Consider the following 14,939-nt stretch of genomic DNA (forward strand, 5'->3'; position numbering starts at 1 on the left):
CGTGTAAGGACGTTCAAGGCCTGACAGGAAGGGTGGCAGCCCTTAATCAGTTTATTTCAAAATCGACCGACAAGTGCCTGCCATTCTACAACCTGCTCCGAGGAAATAAGAAGTTCGAATGGGCAGAGGAGTGCGAGAGTGCTTTCCTCGACCTGAAGGCACATCTGGCCGAGCCGCCCGTATTGTCCAAACCAACAGCAGGCGAGCCTATTTTCCTTTACCTAGTTGTCACAGAAGATGCAGCTAGTGCCGTATTGGTCCGTGAAGAAGACCGGGTGATAAGCGTACAAAATATACGCTTATTAATAACCTTTTCATATTGATTTGGTTGTTTTTCTCAAGAGAAAGTTTCTATTTAATCTGTTTGGTGAACTTGTGCAGTGTGTCGTTATAATTCTGATTTGTTCGAGAATGTTGATAAATATTTGTTTGAGTAGTCAAAATTGGTGAACATTTGGAAATTTGGTTTGGGCGATACATCGCCTGCCTTGGGCGATACATCGCAGAAGGAGCAGTTTCAATTTTTGGCTTAGCAGAAACGACATCAGAAAATTGTGTTTTTATCGAGCACATTGAGCAGGCGATATATCGCAGCATCTTAGGCGATATATCGGCACAATGGTATTTTTGGAAATTTTTATGGAAATTCGTAGGTTTTGGATTTTTGTAAAAAGAATAAAAAGAAGATCGGAAGAAACAGAAAAGGGAGGCATTCTGACGGCAGGAGAAAGGACACAGAGAAGAATCTACTTTTATTTTGTTTGTTTTTCTTTATGCTTTTGAATTTTAGATTGTGTGATGAAGTTTAATATTATGAACTAAATTCTTATTTAGAGTATTTTAATGTAGTCACTGGATATTCTATTCATCTTTAATGCAATTTCTATGACTCTTTGAATTTATGGTTATCTATTGTTCTTATGTTTAATGCTTGTAATTGATTGACCATCTGTTGCATGATTATTGGTTTTAATTCAATATCTGAAAAGTGAGAATTGGAATAGCTTTAGTGATAACTCTACAAAATAGAGTTATTTTATCATATTTTATATGCTAATTGTTGCTTAGTTCTTGAGTTTTTAATTAATTTATTAAGTTTTATGTAATTTTTAATTTATTAGTCTTATTGTAATTCTCTAGATTTTTGTATGTTTTTATAGATACTTTATTATAATATGTTGTAATTTAATTATTTAAAATTTGTGTTGTTAGATTTTAAGTTAAAAAATGTTATTGATCTTAATTGCCAAAGTAAATTAAATTTCAATTAGTATTTTCATGGTCTTAATTTGAGTTATTTTACAATTGAAAATATTTGATTCTAATTTAATGTTTACTTATTTTGTTGATAAATTGTTGCATTTTAATGCTCTTGAAAAGAGTAGGAAAAAATGTTACTTTTGAAAGAAAAGAAAGAAAAATTGATGTTTTTTTCTTTAGCAAAGGCCCAAGCCAGCCTTCCTTCACAAGCCCACCAGGCCCAATTTATCCTCCTGCCAGCCGTGGGACGCTCAAACCTCATAGCTGAAGTTTTTCTCCACCAAGGCTGCATGCTTCCTTGTCGCCAGCTGTCACCCGAATCAGCCTCCCAGTCTCTTCAAGCAGCAAGCTCTCCATGCCAGCCGCACGCCCAGCATCATATGCCCAGCCGAATCACCAAAATCACTCCCCAGCTTTAGCACCTCTTCTCCCCACCGTGGGCCTGTCCCCTTGTCCAGCCCAACCGGCCCAGGTCCCCAGCTCGCCCAGCAGGCCCCAAAGCCCCCAGCCGCCTGTTTCTGCCATACAACACCTCTTGAGCCCATCATTTTGCATTTTGTCCCCTATGACAAAATTGTCAACTTTTTACCTATTTTTCTACACACTTTTTACCCCAAAATCATCACCACTCATACAATTTACCCCTATTTACCATATTATTATTAATTTAATCAATTTACTTAATTTAAATTGATTATTTTAATAATCTAATTTTGGCTATAAATAAGGGTTTTGAAGACCATTTTGGGGTGCTTAATTTTTGGTTACCATCTTTTTTCTCCCATTTTCTCTCTACCATTCTCTCTTCCATTTGGGTTTTTCAAGAGCATTTTGCAAGTATGTATGTCATTTATTTTGTAATTTATACTCTAGTTATGTGCTTCTAATCTTTTTCATAAGATTATTAAGATCATGATGAAGCAACTTGTAACTAGGTAATATTTATGTTGTATGTTGATTTCCCTTGTAATGCAACAAAGTCTTTGGATTTTTCTTCTTCATATATTTCTTTCATCTTAAATATCTTGTATTTTAGATTGTTATAACATATTTACACTTTGTTCTTCATTAGTGCATAAACATAATATTCTTTGTGTAAGATGTATCATTAAATTGTACACATTCATGCTTAGAACAAAAATATTATGTTTTGCCTTATAAATAATGTTCATTGATTTATTTGTTATTTCATTAGATTGATTTACACTAAATGCTTTGAAATTATAATTTTGAAAAGTGAAGAAAAATCCTATCTTTTTATAAGAAATTTGTGTTTAAAATTATAAATCTTTTTGGAAAATGATAGTTTAAATTATTTTAACTATCACTAAAACTTGGGAATCAATATACTAATAAATATTATTAAACTTACATTTTGTGGATTCTAGTATCTTAATAATCTTTTCTTTTAACACTTATTGTCAAATCATTATTGGTTTATTTTCATTCTCTTAAATAGCTTTATTTTTCAATCTTTTATTTTATGTTCATAATATTAAAACTCATCAATCTTTGGAACTAGGTTAGAATTTATTACTTTTGATTTAAAATAGTTTTCTTTTTTATTTTAGACAACTCCTTTGGGTTCGACCTCGTGCTTACACGAAAACTATTCTATAAATACGATTCGTGCGCTTGCGAGTATAAATATTTAAACATACCCGTTTTGGGTCCATCATTTAGAAAATAGACATAGATTTCAATTTAGAACGAAAGTATCAAATTGGTTTGTGTAGCAATTAGGTTTTTGTTCTTAATGCGGTTTATGTATAAAATTTATCACAGACATGTAGAGAATTCACAGGTAAACTGAATATTTTATATCTTGAGAAAGAATAGAATTGTCAATAGTAAACTTGCTATAATCATAGATCAAAGAAACATATTAGTTGTATTATTGATTGAATAGAATTGAAGGTTGATGAAATTAGAATGCTCTAATATTTCGCTTATATTAAATTTCGTTAAATAAATTTTGCTTTCCTAGTTTATTGTTCATTGTTAATTGTCATTAAATTTTCATTAGTCAAATAGAAATAAAAGTTTGCTATTGGTAATTATTAGATCAATTCCCTGACGGAACGATACTGTATTTCCACTACTATTACTTGTTCATTCGATTGTGTATACTTGCGCAGTAAAAATATCGCAACACCGGGTTCAAAAACCGGTCTACTACATCAGCAAGAGACTTCTCGGGGCCGAGTCCCGATACCCGTTGATGGAAAAATTGGCGTTCTGTCTTATCACGGCCTCCCGAAAGCTCAGGCCGTATTTCCAGTCCCACTCAATACACGTCATGACCGATCAACCTTTAAGGCAGGTTTTGCAAAAACCTGAAGCATCGGGACGCCTGTTGAAATGGGCTATCGAGCTCTGTCATTTTGAGATTTTGTACACCCCACGAACTACTTTGCGCGTCCCTCGACCTGATTGATGAAAGACAAGAAGATTCGCAGCTCGAGCTTGCGCATTACCAGCAAAAAATCACTCGTTATTTCAACTCAAAGGTCAAAAAACACGCCTTTAGCATTGGCGACCTGGTCCTCAGGAGAGTCTTCTTAGCTGGTAAGGATCCCAAAGATGGAGTATTGGGACCGAACTGGGAAGGGCCATATCAAATCACCGAGGTCATAAAGGAAGGAACTTACAAATTAGTTCAGCTCAATGGAGAAGCAGTCCCACGAACTTGGAACACCATCCATTTGAAGAAATATTATCAGTAACACCCTTGTAAGGCTTAAAGGCCACTTTTTTTTTGTTAAGCAATGAGAATTAAATCTTTGTTTATTATTGTGTATATTTGCGAGTGTAATCTTGAGTAACCACGAAAGACCCTTTCCTAGTTATTTGGGGGGCATATGGTGCCTGGATACAACCAGGTCGCCTTAAAGGCTTAGAAGTTGATTCAAATCGATTGATCGATATTTTTCTTAAAAAACACGAGATATTGATAAATGATTAATGCGAACTAAGTCCTATCCTGGATATAACCAGGTCGTCTCAAAACTTAGAAGTTGATTCAAATTGATTGATCGGTGTTTTTCTTAAAAAACACAAGATATTAGTCAAGAATTAGCACGAACTAAGTTTTCAAATTAACGCCCTGGATGAAACCAGGTCCTAAAACTTAGAAGTTAATTCAAATTGATTGATCGTTGTTTTTCTTAAAAAGCACAAGATATTGATAAAAATTAACGCCAACTAAGTTTTCAAACTAACGTCTTGGATGTAACCAGGACCTAAAACTTAGAAGTTAATTCAAATTGATTGGTCGTTGTTTTTCTTAAAGAGCACGAGATATTAATCAAGAATTAACGTGAACTAAGTTTTCAAAGCAATGTCCGGGGTGCAACCATGACTTATCTTAGAAGTTGGCTCAAAATTGGTTATGTTTTTCCCTAGAGAAACATAGAATGTCAATCGCAGCACCAACAAAAACTAAGACTTGCCAAAATGAATAAAGGTAAAGTGATGCAAATCAATTGAAAGCAAAAAAGTTGGTAAAACCAATTGTCTCGAGGTTAGAAAACCTCATACAAAGTTACAAGAAAAAAAATACATGTGTTCAAAAAATAAAAAGAAGGCCCTAGGCTCCACTGGGCTGCTCCGATGAGGTCACCACCTCGCCCTCCTGCTCGGCAGCTGTGGAGGTCTCCCCAGTCTCAGAGGGCGCCTCCTGCTGAAGTCGAGCTTTAAACCCCTCCTGGAAGAGCTCCCAAGCATCCGCTCCTAGAAAGGAGAAGTCGCCATCCGGGTTAAAGACCCAACAGTGGTATAGCATATCCTCCATGGCGGAGCTAGAGGCCGCCTTCTCCGTTACCAAGGCGGCCTTAGCCTCCTCGGCCTCGGTTTTCGCAGAGTCTAGCGCGACCCGGGCAGCCCTGGCCTCCTTGAGTTCGGCCGTTACAGCGGCTAGGGCGGCCTTGGTAGCCTCGGCCTCTTGCAGCTTGGGGCGGGACGCGTCCAGCTCAGCCCGCGCGGCCGCCAAGGCATCCTTGGCCTCCTGTTCCTGCTTTTGGGCAGTCTTTAGGGCAGCCAAGGTAGTCTTCTGGGCGGCCAAAACAGCCTGATGCTCGCCCCTCATGTCCTCGAGCCGAGCCTTGGACATGGATATGCTCCGGTGAAGAGCCAAGGCACCCTACAAAACAAAGAGGCAACTGCCTTAGAAAAAAAAAAAAGAGAGAACGTTCGATGCGTGGTAACCAAAGAATACAAAATGCAAAGCCAGCTTACCTTTAGAGCCATTCCCAGTGAAGACTCCATCACGCTCTCTGGGCTCCTTGTTTCGATCACCCGCAGGTCCCTTTCGGTGGCGTTGTAGTAGTGGTTGATGGTGTAGGTCGCCGTCTCGTACACCGTCCCCCGAAAGACGTCAGGAATTTTCTCCAAGGCCTGGGGGTCCATCGGAACGTGCACCTCGGGGACTGCAGTTGCCAAAGTCCCGGGCTCCACCTCCATGTCCCGAACGGAGGCGGGAGCTCGTGGTGGGGGCGGGGGCATCTTCTCCACTGCTGTAGGAGGTGGAGGTACCTTGGCCTGGGAAGCTGGGGTCTGGTCTTTCCCCTTTGCAGGGGACTTGGATGTTGTCCCAACAGCTTTCTTCGCCACCCGGAGCTTCTTCGCGATGGAGCTTCTTCACCATGGGCCCAGAAGCCCCAGCAGAAGAGTTCCCTCCGGTGAACATAGCTCGCAGGTCTTTGTTTCCGGGCTGAGACATCTCCTCTGGCAAAACAAAGACAACATTAGTATACAAGTAAGCATTTATGCAAGAACAACAAAAATAAGAGGGAAAAAGTGGAACTCAAGTATATATCGAAAGGGATCCTACCCCCCGAGCTAGAAGAGGAATCTATGGTCACGACCATCGGCCCCAAAGCTTCTGCGGGGGAATCTAAGACAATGACTTCGCAAGCTGGAACAGGTTCTGGGTCCGAATCTGGCTCGGGACTAGACTCTTCTACATACTGCCTAAGACCCGGAGCTACAGTACCCTCCCGAAGAGAGGGCCACGACCGGAGATTAGTCCCATACTCCTCAAAGAAGGCCGACCTAAAGGCTAAGGTGTTGTCTACGACTACAGTACCCCTAGGGCGGCTACTCTCATAATCCAGCACGAGCCGGTCGACACACTGGAGTAGGGTTACGTCGAGGTCGGGGTTGTGCTTCAATGGAGGGCTTACTGTCATCTTTCATCAAGATCTTGTGCATAACTGTGGATGGACTTATCCCCTGAATATCTGCCAATGTCCATCCAATTGCCAACTTATGGGTTTTCAACACCCTTAATAATTTTTCCATCTCCTCATTAGAAAGAGAAGAAGACACAATAACTGGTAAAGTCTCCTTCTCACCCAGAAAAACATAGTGAAGATGTGCAGACAATGATTTCAATTCCAACTCTGGAGGTTTCTGAACTGATGGTAATGGTCTCTCAGGTCCTTGGCCAAAATCTTCATATTTTCGATTATAAATTGGCCCTTTAGAATTCATCCACTGTACACACTCTTGGACCTCACTGTCTAACTCAGCATCTATATCCCCAATTGTCAAGCTCTTCTGAAGTGAATCCTCTGTGAGATTAATTTCTGCCACCGTTTTCTCTACCATGTCAACTTTGAAACAGCTGTCATTGACATTTGCAAACTTTAAAGCCTTAAACACGTTGAATACCACTTCTTCACCTTGAACTCGCAGTGTCAACTCACCTTTCTGAACATCAATCAAAGCCTGCCCAGTAGCTAAAAATGTCCTGCCCAGAATGATAGGTACATCCATATCCTCCTCCATATCCAGAACTATGAAATCTGCCGGAAAAATGAACTTGTCCACTTTAACAAGGACATCCTCTATGATTCCTCTGGGGTGTTTCACTGAACGATCTGCTAACTGTAATGTGACTGTTGTAGGACTAACCTCCCCCAAACCAAGTCTTATGAATACAGACAAAGGCATCAGATTTATACTCGCCCCCAATTCACACAAAGCATGCTTACATTCAAACTTCCCAATTGTACACGGTATAGTACAGCTCCCCGGATCTCTCAACTTTTGGGGCAACTTCCTCTGCAATATCGCACTGCACTCTTCAGTGAGCGCCACCGTCTCATAATCTTCCATCTTTCTTTTCGTTGACAGAATCTCTTTCATAAATTTGACATAACTAGGCATCTGCTCTAATGCCTCAGCAAATGGAATATTGATGTGCAGCTTTTTGAATACCTCTAAAAATTTAGAAAATTGTTTATCCAGTGTAGTTTTTCTAAGCCTCTGAGGATATGGAACTTGAACTGGCTGACTATCAACAACGGGAGTACACTTGTTTGAACCCTGGTGGTCTTCAGTAACCCCATTCGCTTTTGTGTCTGATTTCTCACCCAACTCTTCATTCTGAACCACTGACTTTTGTACACTGGGCTACTCCACTTGCTTACCATTCCTTAATGAAATTGCTTGACAGTTCTCTTTAGGATTTACCACGGTATTACTAGGCAAATTCCCTTGCGGTCTGTTATTAAGCATGTTGGCCAACTGACCCACTTGTGTCTCAAGGTTTCGAATAGAGGATCTGGTCTCAGTCATGAATTGAGTCTGAGTATTAGTGAGGGTCAACAAGGCTGCTTGCAAGTCATTAGGCTTTTCTGGTTGATCTTGCGGTCTAGGCTGGTGTGACGATGAGGCTTGATTCATAGGCTGCTGTGACATGTGTTGCTGGTATGGCCCTTGAAACTGTGACTGTTGGCCCTGATTGTTTCTCCATGAGAAATTTGGGTGATTTCTCCACCCAGGATTATAAGTATTGGAGAACGGATTCTGATAAGGCCTCTGAAAATTACCAACTGCCTGTACCTGAGCCTGATTAACTGGCATATTACCATACATGTTGGCCGATGTACACTGTTCATACAAATGAGGCCCTCCACATATTTCACACCCTGATTGCATCTGTATAGCCTGGGCTTGAGCTGAGATCTTGTTTTGTTGCAACTGTTTTGTCAATGAAGCAACCTGAGCAGTTAAAGCAGTGATAGCATCTAATTCATGTATCCCAGCTACTTTTCTCTGTGAAGTATCTCGTTCGGCAGGCCACTGATAATTGTTCATAGCCATCTCCTCTAACAATTCATATGCCTCATCAGCCCCTTTACTCATGAAAGCACCACCTGCTGCTACATCTATTATAGTGCGAGTAGTACCGCAAAGCCCATTATAAAAATTGTGGACTAACATCCACTTCTCTATACCGTGATGAGGGCATTTCCTGAGCAGGTCTTTGAATCTTTCCCATGCATCGTACAATGACTCTCCCTCATTCTGATAGAAGTTATTGATTTCTCCCCTCAACTTAGCAGCTTTTGCAGGAGGAAAGAACTTTGAGAGAAACTTCTGAGCTAGTTCCTCCCATGTATTGATTGAGTTGGCCTGTAGAGAAATAAGCCAACTTTTTGCCCCGTCCCTTAGTGAAAAAAGGAACAATCTCAGCCTTATTGCATCATCGCTCACCCCATTAAACTTAAACGTTGCACATAGCTCAAGGAAATTCACTATGTGCAAGTTAGGAACCTCATTGGGGAGACCACCAAACTGGACAGAAGTCTGGACCATTTGTATCATCGCCGGCTTAATCTCAAAGTTATTGGCAGTAACAGTCGGCGGCCTAATGCACAAGTGCACTCCTGTGACAGCAGGGAGCACATAATCTCTTAATGCTCGCACATTTTGGTCCTGAGCGATGTGATCTTGACCATCATTGTTGTTAACCCCGTCTCTTTGGTTGGCAGCCATTGATGCTTCCAACCTCTTTTTCCTTCTGTTTTGTCTGCAGGATCTTTCGATTTCAGGATTAACAGGCACAAGATTTGCAGATCCTTCACGTCGCATACAAAAGATTCACCTATTAAAACAAAATGCGACAACTTGGATTAGTTCAAATAATTAAAAACAGCCAAATTAGAATAAAAATTAACTATTTTGATATTAATAGAATATCAATTCCCCGGCAACGGCGCCAAAAACTTGTTGCGGATTTTTACTACTGCGCAAGTATACGCAATCGAATAAACAAGTAATAGTAGTGGAAATATATTATCGTTCCGTCAGGGAATTGATCTAATAATTACCAATAGCAAACTTTTATTTCTATTTGACTAATGAAATTTTAATAACAATTAACAATGAACAATAAACTAAGAAGGCACAATTTAATTAACGAAATTTAATATAAGCGAAAGATTAGAGTATTCTAATTTCATCAACCTTCAATTCTATTCAATCAATAATACAACTAATATGTTTCTTTGATCTATGATTATAGCAAGTTTACTATTGACAATTCTATTCTTTCTCAAGATATAAAATATTCAGTTTACCTGTGAATTCTCTACATGTCTGTAATAAATTCGACACATAAACCGCATTAAGAACAAAAACCTAATTGCTACACAAACCAATTTGATACTTTCGTTCTAAATTGAAATCTATGTCTATTGTCTAAAGCTATTCCAATTCTCACTTTTCAGATATTGAATTAAAACCAATAATCATGCAACGGATGGCCAATCAATTACAAGCATTAAACATAAGAACAATAGATAACCATAAATTCAAAGATTCATAGAAATTGCATTAAAGACGAATAGAATATCCAGTGACTACATTAAAATACTCTAAATAAGAATTTAGTTCATAATATTAAACTTCATCACACAATCTAAAAATTCAAAAGCATAAATAAACACAAACGAAATAAACGTGGATTCTTCTCTGTTTCTTTCCCTCTGCCGTCAGAATGCCTCTTTCTGTCCTTTTCGATCTTCTTTTTATTCTTTTTACAAAAATCCAAAAACCTACGAATTTCCATAATAATTTCCAAAAATGCCCTTGTGCCAATATATCGCCTAAGACACTGCGATATATCGCCTGTTGAATGTGCTCGATAAAAACGCAAGTTTCTGATGTCGAATCTGCGAAGCCAAAATTTGAAATTCCTCCTTATGCCGATATATCGCCTGTACCGAATTTCCCAAATGGTCACCAATTCTGACTACTCAAACAAATATTTATCAACACTCTCGAACAAATCAGAATTATTACGACACACTGCACAAGTTCACCAAACAGATTAAATAGAAACTTTCTCTTGAGAAAAACAACCAAATCAATCTGAAAATGTTATAAATAAGCGTATATTTTGTACGCTTATCAGTGTGCCACGAGCAGAGGCTTGGGGGGCAAATATACGCCCTAATTTTCCACGGGCTATTAACGAGCTGAGATATGACATAATTATATCAGCCACATGGATACCGCGTAGCCGGAGCTGCTATTGTCAGGTCCTATCTCTTTAGCTCGAGGTAGCCAAAGGTTTATCAAGATTAAGGGCCGAGTCAAAAATATGAAGACTGCGGGTCAAGAAGGCATCTAGCTCGAGGCACAAGCTAGAGTTGGAGGCTGTGACCCTTTATAAAGTCAACCACGCAATGTAAACGTGCATATATCATACATCACGTGTCTGATATATCCCTGAATTCTAGGACACGCAGCATGAACGTGTGTGTTCAGGCACCCACGACTGGGTTGGGCCGTGCAGCCCATTATCCCCCTTACCTATTGATTAGACCACACTTCATTTGTCATGTTTTAGGAATTAATCATGAATGTCACAGAAGTGACATGATGGGTAAGAAGGTCACGTGATGACCCCCCTTACCAACTCCCAGGTGCCCTCTCCTATAAATATGGAGACCTTGGGAGTTATAAATGGTTGGATTCTATTGTGTAATGAAATATCTTGTAAAGAATATCAGAAATACAACAATAATATTGGCTGGTGGAGTAGAATCATTTTAACCTTTGAACCACCTAAAAACGTAGTCGTATCATCAGTTCATTTTAAGATCATTAATTTGTTTTAGTTCATCACTTAGCACTAATCCCTTTATCTTATTTTCTTAATTAACTGTTGGCGAAAAACCGCGTCAACAAACTCTATTTGAACTATTTTATAATTTATAAGGTGAAAAAAATTAATTTTTCAAAATACAAAATTCAAACAATAATAGTTAAAAAAGGTAAATGAAATATCTCTTGTACATTTTTTCCATATGTGCTTGAATCACTTAAAAAAAAAACATTAGAGGTTGGGGAGAGAGAGTGGTGATGACATATAATAGAAAATCTCAAAAGAATCGAACATCTTGAGCCTCTCCTCAACGATAAGAGAGAAAAAACCCAAGCCACCCACCAATCAATCACTCTCCTTCCCAAATCCACATCTCTCGCTCTCCCTCTCATTTCTCCCATATACACCTCAAACTCACTTCTCTACTCTCTCCTCCATCACACACCTCACTCTCCTTCCATCAATGGCTTCTGCAGCTACACCCAGCGGCTTCTCCCTCCTCCGCCAATCCACCTCTACCTCCACTTCCCGCACTCGCTCTTCTCTCGTTCAACTCTCACCCTCTTCACTTCGCCTCCGCCCCACCACACTCCGTCGCCTCGGGTTCACCGCAGCAGACCCTCTACTGGCTCTGACCGTCGCCTCCAGAGTCCGCTCTATTGGCTCCGGCAATGGGGTCAGGGGAGTTGTCTCCATGGCCAAGAAGAGCGTTGGGGATTTGGGCCCAGCTGACTTGAAGGGAAAGAAGGTTTTTGTGAGGGCTGACTTGAATGTGCCTTTGGATGATAACCAGAACATCACTGATGATACCAGGATTCGTGCAGCCATTCCTACCATCAAGTATTTGATTCAGAATGGCGCCAAGGTCATTCTTTCCAGCCATTTGGTATGTGGGTTCTTTAAATTTTGGAGTAAAAAACGTTACTTTTGCATTGTTTGAGTATGTGATTATTAGTATTTGGTTGATCTTTTGTGAATTGTGTGTTGAATATTTCCAACATTTGATTTTGTGAAGTTGCTAAAGTTGGTTTACTAATTGATCTATATTGGATCAATCTATTTTTCTGCTCAAATTGGTTGTTTTTTGAAATTTTTTACTGTAGTTGGATTATTGATTCTTTGTTTTTAAATCTCAAATACTTATTCAGCACTGGAGTTTGGTTTTGCGAAGTGAGATTTTTACTCTAAATTTATTCTGTGATTATCCATTTATAGTCTATATACTCTATGGTAGTGATGTCATCAATCAGCTGCACTAATTTTCAGGGACGACCAAAAGGTGTGAAGCTGCACAATTGATCTTTTTTGTCAATTGTGTTGAATATTTCTAATATTTGATTTTGTGAAGCTGCTAAAGTTGGCTCTTTAATTGATCTATAGCGGGGTTAATCTATTTTTCTGTTGAAAGTGTGCTTTTTTTTGGAAAATTTTGGACTATAGTTGGATTATTGGTTTTATTTTCGAATCTCAAAAACTTATTATACTGTAATTTCATCTATGTCTGCATTTTTGTTAAATTGGGTTTGTGAAGTGAAATTTTAACTCCAAATTTATAAAGCGATTATTCATTTACAGTCTATATATAGTAGTAATGTCATTGATCAACTGTACTAATTTTCAGGGACGACCAAAAGGTGTGACTCCAAAGTTCAGCTTGAGTCCTCTTGTTCCTCGTCTTTCTGAACTCCTTGGCATTCAGGTAAAAATACAAAGTTAAACATAAACTGGTGGAAAACAACTGAGAGACCATTATGTGAATTTCGTGATTGATTCAAGCATTTCACCTTTGTTTTGGTATTGAACAGGTTGTGAAAGCTGATGACTCCATTGGCCCTGAAGTAGAGAAGTTGGTGGCTTCACTTCCTGATGGTGGTGTTCTGCTTCTTGAAAATGTGAGGTTTTACAAGGAGGAAGAGAAGAATGATCCTGAACATGCCAAAAAGCTTGCCTCATTGGCAGATATTTATGTCAACGATGCGTTCGGAACTGCTCACAGAGCTCATGCCTCAACTGAAGGTGTTACAAAATACTTGAAGCCATCTGTGGCTGGTTTTCTCTTACAGAAGGTGAGACTCCTCTCATGAAAATTGATCTGTCACAAAATTGCATATGTTTTCAAACTTTATATGGCGTATTTTGTTTTCATTTCTTAAATGATTTACTGATCAGGTTGTTGTTTGCTTTCTTTGATTGTAATCTTAGGAACTTGACTATCTTGTTGGGGCAGTATCAAACCCGAAGAGGCCGTTCGCTGCCATTGTTGGTGGTTCAAAGGTCTCATCCAAGATTGGAGTTATTGAGTCACTGCTAGAGAAGGTTGACATCCTACTTCTGGGTGGTGGAATGATCTTTACATTTTACAAGGCACAGGGTCTCACAGTAGGTTCATCTCTGGTCGAGGAAGACAAACTAGATTTGGCGACATCACTCCTTGAGAAGGCCAAAGCCAAAGGCGTGTCTCTTTTGTTACCCTCTGATGTGGTGATTGCAGACAAGTTCGCTCCTGATGCAAACAGCAAGGTTTGGCCTCCAATCTCTAAGACATCCTATGCTGCCTTTATTGAAATCGATGATTGATTGATTTGATAAGTGCCACTGATCTCTTACTAAGGTCTAAATCCTGGTTTATGAAATTTCAGGTTGTACCATCATCTGCCATTCCCGACGGTTGGATGGGATTGGATATTGGTCCAGACTCTATCAAGACATTCAATGAGGCACTTGACACTACTCAAACCATCATTTGGAATGGACCAATGGGTGTTTTCGAATTCGAAAAGTTTGCAGCTGGAACTGAGGTATGCAAATATTATTTCCTCTGGTGCTCAGTTTTGTTTCTCTAATAGTCTAGAATACATAGGCATACCCTAATTATTGGCTTATTCATGATGTTATTAATTCTCTTGTGTCTTATGGATCAATGTACTGACCTGAGAAATTACTATTTACAACAGTCTGTTGCAAAGAAGCTAGCAGATCTTAGCGGAAAGGGAGTAACTACAATTATTGGAGGAGGAGACTCGGTTGCGGCCGTAGAGAAAGTAGGAGTTGCCAGTGTGATGAGCCACATTTCAACCGGTGGCGGTGCCAGTTTGGAGTTGTTGGAAGGGAAAGAACTCCCCGGAGTGCTTGCTCTCGACGAGGCCATACCGGTTGCTGTGTGAGAACCATCTTAATTTAATTCACTTCCCCTTTTTCCCCTTTTAATTCTTGAATGTTTTATCTGAGTTTGTAAACAAAAAAATGTGGTAGGGAGATTTGTTGATGTTGTTGTAAATGTTCATTGTTGCCTAAGGTCTCATTCTCTTCTACCTCGCTTCCTACTATATATTAAAAAAAGAAGAAGAAATAACTACCACTACAAGAGACTGTAGAGTTACGAGGAGAGTTATTCAATCTAATAAAGTGATATTTTTGTTATGCATGATTATTATGGTTACAAGTTGATATGATTTTTTGGTTTTTTGTGGTTACAATTATTGAAGACTTGGTCACGAGCTGAATAGTTGTAGTTCTAATCTACTAATCTAAGCCACAACAATGAGAGGCCTACGTTGGTGTTGTGACCTCAGTGCATTTGCTAAAAGTGGTATCATAAACTCACAAGTTGTCAATTTCGATAAGAGGTACAAGCTTAAGATTAAGCTCAACCATTCCTTTTTTCGTTTAATGTATACAGTATTTTGGGTCAGGTGGTTCTTGTGAAATGGACGGTGGAGAATGGTTCTCCCTTTAATGAGACTAAATGACATCACATTTCCATTTCACCAAAAAAACA

The 14,939-nt window shown here is 39.3% G+C and overlaps 1 protein-coding gene and 1 non-coding gene across 2 annotated transcripts; both read left to right on the forward strand.

Moving 5' to 3' along the window:
- The first annotated feature begins 8,500 nt into the window (after window positions 1–8,500).
- LOC133833228 (small nucleolar RNA R71) lies at window positions 8,501–8,607 on the forward strand. The gene has a single exon (XR_009892622.1). It is a non-coding gene; the product is annotated as a small nucleolar RNA R71 (small nucleolar RNA).
- Window positions 8,608–11,472: 2,865 nt separating this feature from the next.
- On the forward strand, window positions 11,473–14,579 carry LOC133829903 (phosphoglycerate kinase 3, cytosolic-like). Its single transcript, XM_062259745.1, has 6 exons — window positions 11,473–12,047; window positions 12,783–12,860; window positions 12,967–13,227; window positions 13,364–13,681; window positions 13,801–13,959; window positions 14,116–14,579. Exons 1-6 carry the CDS (start codon window positions 11,625–11,627, stop codon window positions 14,323–14,325), a joined length of 1,449 nt encoding a protein of 482 aa, XP_062115729.1. The 5' UTR covers window positions 11,473–11,624; the 3' UTR covers window positions 14,326–14,579.
- The last annotated feature ends 360 nt before the right edge of the window (window positions 14,580–14,939 follow it).

Source organism: Humulus lupulus, chromosome 4 (assembly GCF_963169125.1).
Source record: "Humulus lupulus chromosome 4, drHumLupu1.1, whole genome shotgun sequence".
NCBI lineage: Eukaryota > Viridiplantae > Streptophyta > Magnoliopsida > Rosales > Cannabaceae > Humulus > Humulus lupulus.

Coding starts and splice junctions, on each gene's coding strand:
- LOC133829903 (XM_062259745.1), top strand. CDS start 11,625: ATGGCTTCTGCAGCTACACCCAGCGGCTTCTCCCTCCTCCGCCAATCC. Junction 13,228..13,363: donor CTGGTTTTCTCTTACAGAAG/GTGAGACTCCTC, acceptor TTGTAATCTTAG/GAACTTGACTATCTTGTTGG. Junction 13,682..13,800: donor CTCCTGATGCAAACAGCAAG/GTTTGGCCTCCA, acceptor ATGAAATTTCAG/GTTGTACCATCATCTGCCAT.